The sequence below is a fragment of the Filobasidium floriforme genome (genome assembly GCF_021052385.1).
Source record: "Filobasidium floriforme strain CBS 6241 chromosome Unknown HD553scaffold_10, whole genome shotgun sequence".
Taxonomy (NCBI): domain Eukaryota; kingdom Fungi; phylum Basidiomycota; class Tremellomycetes; order Filobasidiales; family Filobasidiaceae; genus Filobasidium; species Filobasidium floriforme.
The window spans coordinates 874486-888705 of record NW_025763631.1 but is presented as its reverse complement, the minus strand read 5'-3'; the positions used below and the strand labels follow the sequence as shown (position 1 = coordinate 888705).

The following is a 14220-nucleotide window of genomic DNA, read 5'->3' as shown; positions in this document are numbered from 1 at the left end:
ACGGTTGGAACCATTTCATTTATCCACGCAAAGCGAATGCTCCGCTTGCGAGGAATCCCCCTAGCGACCGCTCAAGGACCTGGCTCGTCTAGTCGTCATGTGAATGAAACGATCTTATCAGCTAGAGTTTGGCCAAGCATCAAGGATGAGAAACGCCGCGGATCGGTGGACCTGACGCAGCGAGGTGAATCGTATCATCCGCACGTTCCTGTCCACTCACCGCTCCTGCCGAGTTTCATAGTTTTTAATCTCTTCTGGCGCGCCTGCGTTTCACCTGCCTGTGACCTGTAGAAACGGAGTTGAAGCTTGGATCCGGGGATGCCGAACGACCGAACGGCGCAAATAGTTCAGATTCCCGAGACGACTGGCTGCGATCTAAGCATCGCTACAGTAGCTTGCCTCTAGATAAATACGAAGCCTGCGCGGAATCGCAGTAACAGGAGAGATCAAGAATACCGGAACATCTTCTCGTTTCCCTTGCAGTTCCGTGGCGTTACTAAAGGCATCACAAAGTACACTCCCCTGGTCCCCTAAAAAGTCTGGTTGGCGGAAATGAAATGACAATGTCACAGCGATGTACTGAAGGCTTAACTCATGTACTCGCATTATAGTCGCAAACAAGGGCATGGAATACTGGTCTTCCGGGAAAATCTTGACGAAGGTATACTTGATACAAGTATCTTCAAGCTCATTTATTTAATCGAGATCTGGTCAACAAGCTTACAAGGCAGAGCATGTCAGAAGAAAGAGAGAGGAAAGCGATGTCCAGTGCAATCAGGCAGGTCTTTACATGGTAACTCCAACTAGCTAGGCGCAGCGGTCTGAAGCTTCGATACCCAATCGGTTTCCGGATCGATCGGCCGGCGGGGTGACCGATCCACAAGCCTGACTCGATCTCATCACACGCACCCGCAAAGCGCTCGACAAAGTCTGGTCTGGTGGACACGGCAGTCTGAACTCAGAGAGACTGTGACAGAACCGACAACATGGAAAAGGCGGTCCGAGTTGTGGTCCTCAAGAATGAAGTCGAGATCGAAGTGAAGATTCGATATCCAACGAGTCAGGTTTTTGCCGCAAATCGGATGAGACATGTTCATCATGTAGGCGGGCATCCGGGCTCAACCCCGAACAGGTCGATATACTACTGTACCGTATACCAAAGGGTGGCCAGTCGCATCTTATTCTTCATCCAGTGCGGATTCGGAATAGGAACAACTATCCGGGTATCCGATTCGGGCTTTCGGACAACTGTGAGTCAGAAATACCGAAGTCTTTTCTCACGGCCTTTCGACATCTAGCTATCTGTTATGGACCGACCCAATCCGCTACCACTAGGCCCAACCGTAACACTATCACTGGAACTTATCTTGGCCTCTCTCTGCCTGTCACGGCTGAGGATACAACAACAAGGAACTCACCAAAGTCGTCATCAGGGGGGAGATTTAGGACGCTGGGTTGCCCCGTTGAATGATGTCTAGCCTGTCTTCAAACTTGGCTCAACGATTACGCCACACTTCATTCAGCACCTTCACCTAACTTCACCTAACGACAGAGACCCAAGCTTGGTGGGACATCGGGAACTCCCACCCTCATAGCATCATCACTCGTCATCTAAATTTCGGCTCCAAACGAAATAGCTCTGACCAACTCGAAACATTGAGACCTTGAACGTCTGGCTCGAATCGGTCGATCATAAGCTCTCATCGGACATTGCTCCCAAGCAGCCCGTCATCGCACAGTCCAGCTCTACGATATCACTTCATTCCATTTTTTACTTTCACTCTTTCGCGGTGGTATATACGATTTCCTCGATACAGTCATCTCCATCTTCATCTCCATCTCGTCCGGCCGCTCCACCTGCTATCGAACCTCGCTCAAACTCGAACTCGAACTCGCGCTCGCGCTTAGAGCAGCTGGTTCAACCTGTTCCCACTCTTGACCAAGACCCACAAACTGCTCAACATTCCTCCAAAGTAGCTGACGCTCCTGGCGACGGAGGCGGTAGTGGAAGACTGGGAGTAGTAGATGAAGCTGAACAGGACACGGGAGGCGAGGTAGGATAGGGAGAAGGTGTTTAGGAGACGGGTGGGGAGACGAGCAAAGTTGGCGGCGAGCTGCGAGGATGTGAGGCGGGGAGTAAAATCGCGTGAAGTTGAGGATCGGGGAGTCGGGTGGAGTGAGGGAAGAAAAGTTATGTCTTGTTAGTCAGAGTCTGGGTAGGCGGAAAGATGATGGGCGGAGGTGCTCACAACGGCAGCGGCGAACAAGGGGAAGTTTTCCATTCCGTTGGTGTGGATAGCGGCCAATCGGTTGCTACAACGATCAATTACAGCACGACAACTCGGCATTAGTCAAACCATCATTATATCTGAAATAAAAAACGGGACGACTCACATCTTTTCCCTGTAGATCGAATCGTCGGTGACCTTGAAGTTGGTCTGCGCCCTGGGCTTCTCGTTGTCGAACCTGTCGCCGAGCAAGATGACCTTGACGGTATGGGGCAAGAACGCTACGGCAAAGGTCTTGAAATTTCGACGAAACGAAAAAGAGAGGAACGGATGTTAGTCTATGTTGATGGACGTGAAAGTATGAGAGTAGTGGGAGACGCCTTGGCGATGCTCACGGCGGGGATGGCGAGGACCGAGAGGTTTCGGTCGAACAGACCGGATCGGAGGCCGAGGGTGGTAGCGGTGTTGGACATGGTAGATAAAGTGTTTATGTAGTGCGATTAGAGTGTGCGGGTTGGGCGTTTCTAGGTATTAGAATGAAAGTTGTTGAATCCGTATGACAAGGGTTCCCGATCACAAGCTCTGGTCTCCGGTCTCCCCCCCTTATATGCCTTTTCGCCCATATTCCCCGCCAAAGTCATCGACGTCATCAACGGACACCCCCGGAAGCAGATGTCGGCAAGCGAGCTTTCGGAGGCAAACATCCTCACGTAAAGATAACGGCATGAGCTCCCCCCGGAAGTAAATCAACATCCGACCGTACTTTTGACGACTTTCGACCTTTTGATGACTTCTTGCTTCTTGGAACGTTCCTCTCTCTAGCTCTACATCGCTAGTATCTCTCTTGTATCACATCTGGCATCTAGCTTGAACCGTGCGAGGATAACGAAAATGACGACTCCGCTCCAGAATTTCGACCCAGACTCTCCTCTGCTCGTCGTCCAGGGTACCTTGACGCTGGGTAAGATAATGCTCCTTCACAGACCGTATTGTGCTAGAGCCCACCTCGCCCGTTTATACTGAATACTGATCTTTCGTGCTCGATCACTTCCCGCTTTATCTTCATTAGCTGTCCTAGGTTCTGCGACGGGCGCCACTCTGGCAGCGTTTAAAGCCCAGAACCCGTTCGCCTTGGGTATGAACATGGGTCTGAACGGATCCATCGCCGGTCTAACCTTTTTCGGTAAGCTTCAGCGTTGGCATGGCGCTCTTATCATCTTTCCTGTGATCAAGGTCAGGGTCGACGTCTCGTTGAGCGATAGCTAATCAAGCTCCATCTTCATCTTCATCTTCATCCCGGGGTTGCGATCCGATTTGTCTTCTGATATCGGTCAGGATAGCGATCAGGGAATACCTCGTATCCCCTCTACTCCTGGCGACCCTCTCCCAGGCTGTCCCTTCATACAACACCCGTTCACTGGCTTTGCATCAGCTGCACCATGATCAAACTCAGAATCAGGCGACGTCATCATCCACATCACCTCCCAATATCCGTGCCATCCCATCTCACCACACCCATAACGCCATAGACTCGAGCTCGGAGTTGGAGACGAGCCCGGACTTGAACCTGGGGGTACATGATGAGAAGACGGCGATATCGAGAGTGAGGAACGATAGGGTGTTGGATTCCGCCTTGGCGGGCGCGTTGACGGGAGGGGGGATCAGTTGGACGTTCCGTGAGTGCACTCTCAACTCCTCTCGATCATCTTATTTTACAATTCGTGATTAGTGTCATGAGAGGGTTGTGTTCCGGGTCGTTCGTTCTATGGATGGAGGATCGAGGCTAATTCGACACTATCCCCTTGACGATCCCTTCGACGGAAAATCGATCTCGAAACCATCTTCATCTCGGTTTTGGCTCGGCCGGCCCGAAAACCTATCTTACCGCGGATCAGGAGGAAGACGGACCTTTCCCCGAGCGGCGCTCACTTCTGGTCTGATCACCGCCCTAGGGCAATATATGGTCAACAACGTCCGTGTGGCGAGGTTGGAGGTCTTGGCTAGACGTTCTGAGAAGAAGCGGGAAGCCGAGCAAGAAGCCGTTGGGGCTGGGGCTGGGAACATTGATAATGGTGGGGTGATACCGGTTTCCTCTTCAACAACACCAAGTACATCAACAACATTGACACCAACGCAAGACTTCCCCACCTTGTCCAACCGCCTCGTCGACTTTTTCCGCTCCCTCTCCCCCGTCCGCAAGATCTCGGACGACGAATACCTCCAGATTCTGTACAAACAGCGGGAAGGGATGCGGGAGGACCTACAGGCTTGGGAAGTGAGGATGCGGGGAAAGTACGCGCTCGAGGGGAGAGGAGGGAATTATTCCACGTCGAACTCGGACTCGAAATCGGCAGCGAGTACGGGGCAGACGATCGATATCGGCCAGCTGATGCGACAGTTGGACGGGGTCGAAAGGCGGATAAGCGCGTTGGAGAGCAAGATCGCGAATGAAGGTCCGGAAGCGGCGGCCAAGGTGTGAGGTGCGATGTGACGCTATAGAAAATAGTCGAGGATGGTCGAAGGGAGGGGAAGTGATCGAATAGGGGTTTATATCGGCATTCAGGTCGATGGTCGTTAAGGCGCAACTCGTTTAGACGCTGGCGGGAACTGCTCAGCAAGGACATGCACGAGCCTTGTTGTTGATATGACTGTCCTCACTGCCCTCTTCTCCTTCCTTTAACACCGCCGTTTAGATGGATACATGTATGATCGTGGTTGTTTACTGTTTGGCGTCACGTGACCTCGATTCGTAACTTCGATCGACCGGTTGACACCCGTTCTACTTCCCCTTTCAACATTGCGACGAGTGACACCTAGGTGTGGATTGATGACGCCTTGAGCTAGACTGAAGCTGTAGAAGCATCCTAGTAGTAGGATAATGTCGACGAACACACAATTTCTGCTCCGACCGAGCCTGGGTCCGCTGCGAACGGCTGGGCAGCACTCCAAGCGACGGACAATCTGCTCGACCTCGAGTCGTCGTCAAGCAGCAGCGGCACCTCCAAAAGGCAAACGGTATAGAGAGACGGTGTTTTCCGGAATTCAGCCTACAGGTGTGTAAAAAAGAGATCACCGTAAAGAGTTGTGCAGGTCACTGAATCGTCGAACTGTACGATGCTGCTTGGTTAGGTATCCCACATGTAAGTCTGGCAGATTCATGATCACGCACAAGATCGACACCCCCGAGGCCTATGCTTATCGCGTTGCTTTCTATGTACCCTATCGGACTCATCAACTTTGAATGGCTTTGGTCAGCTAGGAAATTACCTAGGAGCCATCCAAAATTGGATCGACCTACAATCCCGTTCATATACCAGCCCAAACCCACCCCGGATCCTCTACTCCATCGTCGGTCTGCACGCGATCACCCTCCCGCAAGACCCCAAGAAACTGAGGGAAGAGCGGAAAGATGCTCTGGCTTGTCTGTTGGCATGCGGTTTGGGTCCTGGGAGCAAATCGGCTGGAAGCAGCTCGAGCGTCAGGAGGGAAGAGCCGATCTTGTTCTTCCAAGAGGATGTACCGGAACACGCCGAGCTGGCTTGGTACCTAAACACTCTGGTTGGGGTCGGTCGATTACAAAGAATGACGACTTGGAAGGTGCGTCGTCCTTGTAAAAGAGGTTCATTATATCCCGACCGGGACTGATGACGTCGTACCAACAACCTCTACGCCTTGCCCGCAGTCCAAGCTCTCGATCGCTAGACCCAACGGACAGGATCTGACCGCCGCAGAGGAAGAAGCGGAAGAGAGCTTGAAGTTAGGGTTGCTGGCGTACCCAGTATTACAGGCGGCCGATGTCATGCTCTACAAGTAAGTCCGCCGTAAGGACATCAAACTCGTTTTACCCTGATATTTCCTTACCTTGTATGGTTTATACCTCTCAGGTCGACGATCATCCCTGTAGGAGAGGATCAACAGCAACACTTGGAGCTGGCAAGAGATATCGCACAGACGTTCAATCATCGGTTCGGCGAGGTGTTTCCCTTGCCGCGGCACGTCATCAGTGAGTCCAATTTTCAGCCCCCTCATCTCTTTACTCGTTGTCCCACTCATCTGACGACCAATGACAATCGATCGCGATGACCCCTGGGTAGCACCGTCAAAACGAGTCTTATCCCTGACAGATCCTTCCCAGAAGATGTCGAAATCCGCTCCGAACCCCAATTCCAGGATCTTGATAACGGACCCGCCCGAGGTGATCGTCAAGAAGATCCGGGGGGCTGTTACGGATAGCGAGAGGACGCTCACTTGGGACCCAGAGGAAAGGAGGGGGGTGTCGAACCTGTTGAGGATCCTCGATGCGTGTCAAGGCCTTCAAGGTCAGGGTCAGGGTGTGGATGCAGCTCCCACGGTCCCGACAGACCAGGAGCAAGATCTTGCAAACGAGACGCCGGACGACCACACTATTCGGATGTCAAACTTGACTTCCCGACTATCCGCAGAGGGCATTTCCTCGCACGCCCAGCTGAAATCTCTCGTCTCCGAGAGTATCATAGAAGAGCTCCGAGGGATCCGAGAGGAATACCTCAGAGTTCGGGGTGACGAGGCTTATTTGTCGTCGGTCGCCCAAGAGGGGAGGGAGAGGGCGCGGGAGGTGGCGGGGAGGACGATGGGGGAGGTCAGGAGGAAGGTGGGGTTGAGTTCGATTTGATCGTATTAATGCGATTCAGCCAAAGTTGGATCCAATTTTTTGGCAATTCGAATCGAGCCGAGCCGAGTGAGACTATGGGTCCACCAACTTGTGAGATCCCCAATCTATGTTGTACACGAGATGGATCTGCGGACAGTTCCATCCAAACGGAAATACAAGCATACAGAGAGTTTTCAAGAATACCGTCGATATCTGAACTCAGGGCCAGCTTTTTTGGTATCACGGTCGCTGCCTCCCTTCCCGTGTTCATCTACGTTCATCGTGAAGGAGAACACGATTCGTTCAGTCCAGAGGCTATTTAGAGGAAATCTCGATACCCCGTCCTCTGGCTCGCGTTGGAAGAACCCTGCGTATTACTTTCCGCCCTCATCGATCGCTCGATCGCTCGTTGTCATTGCGACGAGAGACACGGGTAGTGGACAACGTATAAACTTGACAAAGCAGCAGCATCATCATCATCATTACCGCCACTTTGAGCTGGGCGTTGGCTTGGCGAACGTTTGAAGATGTCGGTGTATCGGCGGAGTCTGTTGTACCTGAAGGGTTGTTTGTTGTTTGTTGTTGTCTGTCGGGTCAGACCGAGACCGAGGGAGAAGGTCCGGTGCCTCGATCCACAGAAGAGATTCACAACAACACGAGGAGCGAGTCGAGGGTTATATAAGCTATAAGTTAGCTATACGATCCCTTCCACATCGGACACTCTTCTTCTGCCTACGATCAGAACTTTTAAGTAACAAGCTCGGTTTTCATATCTACTACCCGTCACTAATTAGCTACCAGCGACTCGCTCGCCACTACTTCTACCAACCGGCTATCCAGCCGTGCACCCCACGCTCGTTTTTTCGCCTTCTCTTCTCTCTGTCTTGCAAGAGACCTCGATCTCGATCTCGATCGCCAGATCGACAAACCTCAGCATCGCCTCCAACCGGACCATACGCCACACGCCCTCTCTTGATCATGTTCAACCTCAACCTCCCTACTCTCCTCACGGCCATAAGCCTCCTCTCGCTCATCGACCCCGTCACGGCGTTCGACTACAAATCCGCCATCCAGAGTTCAAACTCGAGAGGACCTTCCGGGGTGGTCCCGAACCGTTACGTGTTGGAGTTTGATAACAGCGAAGACGCTAGGCAGGTCGCTAAACGAGACGGAAGTGCCAGTGTGAGTGTCAGGTTGTTTTGATGTCGTTTCCTGCAAGAGTTGGGGTCAGGAGTTGAGAGGTGTGTATGATGATCACGGGATGATCGGGACAGATGATCGGCATGAAGCTTCAAGGCTTGGTTTCGTATTTACAGTTTATGGTTTTACTGATCAACGTTCTTCTCTCTTCCGTTTCACACTGAAACTCCATCACGTCTGATCATCATCGTCGGCGTCGTCGCCGGGCATCGTAACATCCTCATCATATCATCATCATCTCGATCCCGATTCACCGCCTGTCTGGTTACAATCGCGATCACAATCATCATCATCGAAACGACGACGACGACGCTCATATAGCTACACGACCACATCTACTCTCAACTCCGCGCCAGGGGCATCGATTACTCCGTCGCACAGACGTACGATTCGGATTTGTTCGTCGGGGCTAGTGTCGGGTTGACCAACTCTGATGTGAGTCCGAGGGCGAAAAAGCACAATTGAGGAGGGAGGAGGGGAATGTTGACAGCAATTTCGGTTTGTTTATTCTTGAATTGCAATTGCGATCTTTGGGGCTGCGTGGGAGAGTAGGATTATGATACGCTCGCTGGCATGACCGGGATCTCGGTAAGTTGGACTAGATACGGGAAAAGGGTGCTGAGATATGACTTGTTCGGTGCTGATCGCCGCGTTTGACTTGTGACTTCTGGCAAATCACAGGCTATCTGGCCGGTCAGTTATATCCCCGCTCCTCTAGCCTTTACCTCTTCATGGGGTGAAGACCAGAAGACCGGTTACCACCCGGAATGGAACGTGGAGAACCTCGCTCGGGCGGGTACGAAACGGGCTTTCGAGGACGTCATGCTCGAACGCCGCAAAAACAACAAGCACTCGACAACGACTTCCACTATGCCTAGTTCGACTTCTGCTGCTACGCCCGCGCCTTCGGCCGTGTTGAACAACACTGCGCAGCCTCAGGCGATGGTACCGAACGGGTACGGCTTTTTGCCCTTGTCCGGTGTCGACCGGGTTCACGCCGAGGGTAACACTGGACAGGGCGTCAAGATCGCCATCGTCGATAGCGGAGTGTTTTATACCAACCCTGCCCTAGGTGGATGTTTCGGACCCGGATGCTTGGTAGCCGGGGGTAGGGACTATGTGGGGGACGAATTCGACGGTGTGAACGGTTTGGCACCGGACAACGACCCGTTGGATTGTACGGGTCACGGGACGTTCGTCAGCGGGATCGTCGGCGCCCAGCTTCCCAACCGCTATAACGTCTCTGGTGTCGCCCCTGGCGCTTCCATCTACGCCTACCGAGTGTTCAGTTGTTACAGCGCTACGACCAACGATATCGTCGCCAAGGCCATGGAGGACGCTTTTACCGACGGGAACGATATCATCAACCTCTCTTTGGGGGAGACGAGCTCGTGGTCTGGTTCCATGTTGAGCGTGATCGGAGCCAGGATCGCTGCCCGTGGGGTTTCGGTCATGGCCTCGGCCGGGAACGGAGGGTATGCGGGGACGTTCTACACGGAATCCCCCGGGACCGGGGTGGACGTCCTCAGCGTCGGAGCCGTGGATAACGTCAATTTCCCGGGCCAAAACGCGACCCTTTCGTTCCGTCAACAACCTCTGCAGTACATCGGTCTGGACAACATCGAAGCGGGCACGTTCCCCTTGGTCTCGTTTACCAACGGTGCTGCCAGCAATAACGATGGGTGTCCCGTCCCCGCCGACTTGGCCGGGATCGATTTCAACACGACTGTGCTCATCTACCAACAGTCGAACGCTACGGGATGTGATATCTACACCCAAGGTTACGCTTTGGCAGACGCGGGTGTCCAGCGAGCTCTGTTGATCGCCTCGCCGGGAGCCGAGATCTTGCCCCCTCGATTCGGGTTCCAATTGGGAGTCATCAGTTATGCCGACGGACAAGAGATCTTGCAACAGATCGCTCAGGGGAACCGACCTTTGGGGACCTTTGCTTTCGCTCCGAACGCCGTGGCGAACCCTCTCACGGGTGGGCTCGTTTCCCTCGGATCCGCACTCGGACCTACCAACGACATGTACATGAAGCCTCAGCTCGTCGCACCCGGTAACAACATCGTGTCGACCGCCCCGACCGCCTCTGGGTTCGGTGCATCCGGAGGTACCAGTTACAGTTGCTCTTACGTCGCCGGTGTAGCCGCGCTCTACCTCTCTGCCAACGGCGGTCGAGCCTCCTCGGGGATCTCGGCTAGGGAGATCACCCGCGCGTTGGAGATCACCTCGAACCCCTTGCCCGTGAGCAACACCGACTCGAGGTTGAACACGCTCGCCATCGCCGGATCAGGTCTCATTCAAGCCTACGACGCCATCCACACTCCGATCAAGGTGTCCAAGTCCGAGTTGTTGTTGAACGATACCGCCAACTTTGCGGATTACCAGACGTTTGATGTCGTCAACACCGGCAACGACAGGCTCAAATTTACCCTCTCGCATACGCCCGCGCAGACCGCCTACTCCTTCAAGCAGGTTAGTTTCGAGACCGAGAAATAGTTCTCCATGACCGCCGCTAACTTGTTTGATTTCACAGGGCTCGTACGAGAGCGAACTCGCCCCCGTACCCCTTGTCGACAATGCCGCCCGGGTCAAGTTCGTTCCTCCCGTCCTCAACCTCAAACCCGGTCAGAGCAAGACGGTCGTGGTCAAGTTCGATCTCCCGCAAGGACTGGACGAGCGACGGCTTCCCATCTACTCTGGTTTCGTTCAGGTCCAGGCTGGAAACGGCCAGTACCAAGTCCAGGTACCTTACCTCGGCGTGGCGGCTAGCATGAAGTCGTTCCCCGTCCTGGATTATACGACGACTTATACCAAGGGAGACGCCTTGCCCAACTTGGTCGACGGAAGCATGAGCGTTCAGAAGGGTCCTCAAACTTACACCCTGAACGGGACCGATGCGCCGACGTTGATGTACCGGTAAGTGACGGGCGTCGAAACGATGTTGATACGCGGTCGGGCTAACGAGGAGCTTCTTGGTCGACTCTGGTAGACTCTGGGTCGGCTCTCCGTTGTTGACCGTCGACCTGATCACCCCGAACCAATCGTTGCCCTTCAAGCCGACTATCGATTCTCCGACTTACTCCATTCCTCCTACCACCAACACTGGTGCTCAGCCCAAGCCTGGACCGGGCAAGGGACCTCATGGCAACCACGGTAAACATCTCGGAGCTGGTCCCCTAAGCTGGTGGAACTGGAACGGCGGGCAAGGCGGCCCCGCCTCGGGCGTGGACTATGAGGATGCCCAGATCGTCGGGAACGTCTACGAACGGGTATACATCCCTCGCAAGTGAGTTCTGGACGCCGCCTTCTTTTACAATAATCTGGGAGGCTCAAGCTGATTGATGCGCTGGCCGGTACATGTAGCTCTGATGGACAGGACGGAAACGGGATCTACAACTATGCTTTCAATGGAACGTTCTCGAACGCAACCGCTGTGTCTGACGGTAGCTACCGACGTGAGTTCCGTTTGACCCTCTTGATAGTGTCTGTCAGCTGTGAGATCACCGAGCTGACCCTTTGCATTGTGTCTGTTTGCCGATACTTTCTTTCAGTCCTCGTCCGAGCGCTGAGAGTCAGCGGAAACGCGGACGATGAGGCTGATTACGATTCTTGTGAGTCTGGGTGAATGAAATACACATACACAAGGGTCAGGATCTGATCGCTCTTCACCCCTTCTCACACTAGGGGTCTCGCCGGTCGTGAACATTGCAAGGCCCGCTTAAGCCCAAGACACAAGACTGGGCCCCTCAGATAGGCCTGTTTGGTAGATCAGGACGAACGCCAAAAATGGACGATTTCGCGCACGGTTTCGTGTCGGTAAAGGAATGGCTAGACTGGAATGGACGCTCGGTGCTTTCTTCGATTTCTTTGCTCTTTGTAATTGTTGACGTTATCACGACCGCTTCTCATCTTGCTCTTGACGATGTTGATTTGAGAATATCGAAGCCTGTCTGTGAGAAAGCGCTTGATCTGGAAGTGGCTAGCAGGTGATGGTACAAACAACAAGATCGACGAGCTTGGTATGAAAACAGTGCTTGAGAGAGAGGGTGTAGCGAGTTTGCACAAAAAGCTAATAGTGTAAGAAGGGTCTGAATAGCGGTCGGAATGGTAGGGGATATGCTTCCCGTGGCGTTTGCTCGATCGGAGCTGTGATCTGCCCTTTAGGCTCATCCGGAAGCCTCAGCAGTCTGGGCAGTGGCGTCTGTGGTGTGTGCGACTTCGGTATGAATGATCGTATGCCCGACATCAGAGGTGGCAGTGGCAGCAGCACCGGTGATGGTCACAGGTCGGGTCCCATCGCGTGTCAATGTAGTTCCACTCGATGCGATTAATCCAGTGTCCGACATCGATGAGGCGGTCACAGTTGTGCTCGAGTCGCTGACGGGAGCCGTACCGTTCTTGATATTGGGAATCATCTTGTTATGATTAAGGATATCCTGTCTCATCCTTGTCCATACGACAGAATCTGTTGTTGCAGTGATTCAAGTTAGTATGGCTCGCAAGTTTCAAGAGAGAATGGAATGCGATCACTTTTGCCATATTTGTATGGATTGGGAACGTAGTTGTTGTGCTCCTTCTGCACTATGCTTGTCAGCTCAGCTATGAACCTGTCAAAGATGTATCAGCCTGGTAGATTCCCTGGAACATAGGCATGTGGATCTTACTTGTCTCGTTCAGCCAACGGGATCTGATTAATGGTTGTGAAATGCACATCAAAGGCTTCTGCTGTAGCTGTTAGATTCCCCCGACCGGCATCAAGTGTGCTACCGACACAATGAGGTAATTGTCCTGTAAATCTTCCCTTCTAGGTGATGGTTCCTCGCAATGACCCTGCACTCACCTCAACAGCATGATCATGGAAGGATAGATGGTAGTATCGATGCTTGGTCTGGTGACCTGGAACCCAAGTAAGGCATCCGGGTACGCGTTGTCCTCGATGAAATCCAAGGTAGAGTTGCACCAAGGTGCCATAACTGAGGGTCTAGCCCAAGAGATACCATTGGTGACCTTCATGTAATTCTCATAGCGTGCTTCAATGGCATCAAAGTATAAGGCTACTTGACACCCATACCCAGGATCCCCATTTTTTATCTTGGTGGCGACCTCAGTCTTGTCAAAGTACCAAGCCCATGGCTTTGTGTCTGCATCTGAGAATGTGGCAATGGAGAGAGCCTGTTCACGGTAAAGGCTTGCCTTTGCCTCATCCTCAGGCATGTCTGCCTCGGGGAGACCCTTGTAGTAATAGGATTCCATCTTTGTGTTGGCCGAGGGATCCTCTCGCTTGAGCACAGTTGCAGCTTGGACTGAAATACTGCTAGATAGCCCTGATACGGCCAGCGCACTAATGACTTGAGCTAGGTATAGATTGGTGACCATGGTAGTTGAGAGTCGTCAAGTTGTTCTGATTCAGACTTGATGGACATACATGCTCTTGACGAGCTCTTAGCCTATGATGCGAGAGGAAGTTGCTAATATTTGAACCAGAGACGAGCCTTTCTCTTACAAGTCACTCCAATAAAACTTCGAGGATCAACTCCTTCATACTCCTGGTACTCAAAGGGGCAGTAGAAGTGATCCTGAAAGGATCCAGTAACGTTGCAGCTTGAACGTTTCAGATTTGGAACGGCGTCAGAAGAGGTCCAAAACGTTAAATTTCGTCCATCGGCCCCACAAACCAGCGGAGCTGGGGGGAAGCTGTTGGAAAAACCGTTTCAGCATCGGAGCAGCATTTGCCGTTTGTATTTCTTTTGAAAGGATCAGAGTCGCCGTCGACATGGAAATATCGCGCGCCCTTGTCAACGCGTACGCGTAGCTAGCTAGATATCTTCCCTTGTTCGTAAGTTCGACTTGTATCTGTGATAGCTAGTTAGCTTTTGCCTTTGCCGTCATCGTCCGGCCCTTTCAGCGTGCGCACCCGCGAGGCGCCTTTCACGACACCATTCTACTGTATATCTGTATCGTGGTTTTTACGCCTGAACGCGAATATGATTGTCGCGAACGATCACATAGTACGATACCGAGGCGATCGTGATCATTATCGTCTTGTTCTAGCTATCTACGTTCAGTGTTAATCGCATGAACATGACATGTATTCTGACGACCGAGCGTCCTCGAAATGATCGTATCGATCATCTCGCGCCAAAACGATGCTTCTGG

General features: G+C 52.7%; 5 protein-coding genes across 5 annotated transcripts; 3 read left to right on the top strand and 2 right to left on the bottom strand.

The window, feature by feature from the left end:
* Positions 1-1611: 1611 nt before the first annotated feature.
* Positions 1612-2765, bottom strand: HD553DRAFT_311133 (uncharacterized protein). Its single transcript, XM_046179928.1, has 4 exons — positions 2624-2765; positions 2395-2522; positions 2250-2313; positions 1612-2114 (listed from the first exon to the last, which is right to left on the bottom strand). Exons 1-4 carry the CDS (start codon positions 2699-2701, stop codon positions 1905-1907), a joined length of 480 nt encoding a protein of 159 aa, XP_046036976.1. The 5' UTR covers positions 2702-2765; the 3' UTR covers positions 1612-1904.
* A 293-nt stretch (positions 2766-3058) lies between these two features.
* On the top strand, positions 3059-5051 carry HD553DRAFT_27413 (uncharacterized protein). Its single transcript, XM_046177856.1, has 4 exons — positions 3059-3189; positions 3298-3411; positions 3569-3904; positions 4124-5051. Exons 1-4 carry the CDS (start codon positions 3120-3122, stop codon positions 4705-4707), a joined length of 1104 nt encoding a protein of 367 aa, XP_046036975.1. The 5' UTR covers positions 3059-3119; the 3' UTR covers positions 4708-5051.
* A 1-nt stretch (position 5052) lies between these two features.
* Positions 5053-7132, top strand: HD553DRAFT_27380 (tryptophanyl-tRNA synthetase). Its single transcript, XM_046177834.1, has 6 exons — positions 5053-5281; positions 5358-5368; positions 5484-5825; positions 5911-6038; positions 6113-6231; positions 6323-7132. Exons 1-6 carry the CDS (start codon positions 5107-5109, stop codon positions 6877-6879), a joined length of 1332 nt encoding a protein of 443 aa, XP_046036974.1. The 5' UTR covers positions 5053-5106; the 3' UTR covers positions 6880-7132.
* A 431-nt stretch (positions 7133-7563) lies between these two features.
* HD553DRAFT_311127 (peptidase S8/S53 domain-containing protein) lies at positions 7564-12025 on the top strand. Its single transcript, XM_046179927.1, has 9 exons — positions 7564-8040; positions 8380-8493; positions 8611-8646; positions 8740-10536; positions 10598-10980; positions 11054-11350; positions 11428-11519; positions 11616-11675; positions 11749-12025. Exons 1-9 carry the CDS (start codon positions 7837-7839, stop codon positions 11784-11786), a joined length of 3021 nt encoding a protein of 1006 aa, XP_046036973.1. The 5' UTR covers positions 7564-7836; the 3' UTR covers positions 11787-12025.
* Positions 12026-12142: 117 nt separating this feature from the next.
* HD553DRAFT_355317 (uncharacterized protein) lies at positions 12143-13837 on the bottom strand. The gene is made up of 4 exons (XM_046183821.1): positions 12905-13837; positions 12729-12827; positions 12595-12671; positions 12143-12529 (listed from the first exon to the last, which is right to left on the bottom strand). Exons 1-4 carry the CDS (start codon positions 13438-13440, stop codon positions 12231-12233), a joined length of 1011 nt encoding a protein of 336 aa, XP_046036972.1. The 5' UTR covers positions 13441-13837; the 3' UTR covers positions 12143-12230.
* Between the last annotated feature and the right edge of the window lie 383 nt (positions 13838-14220).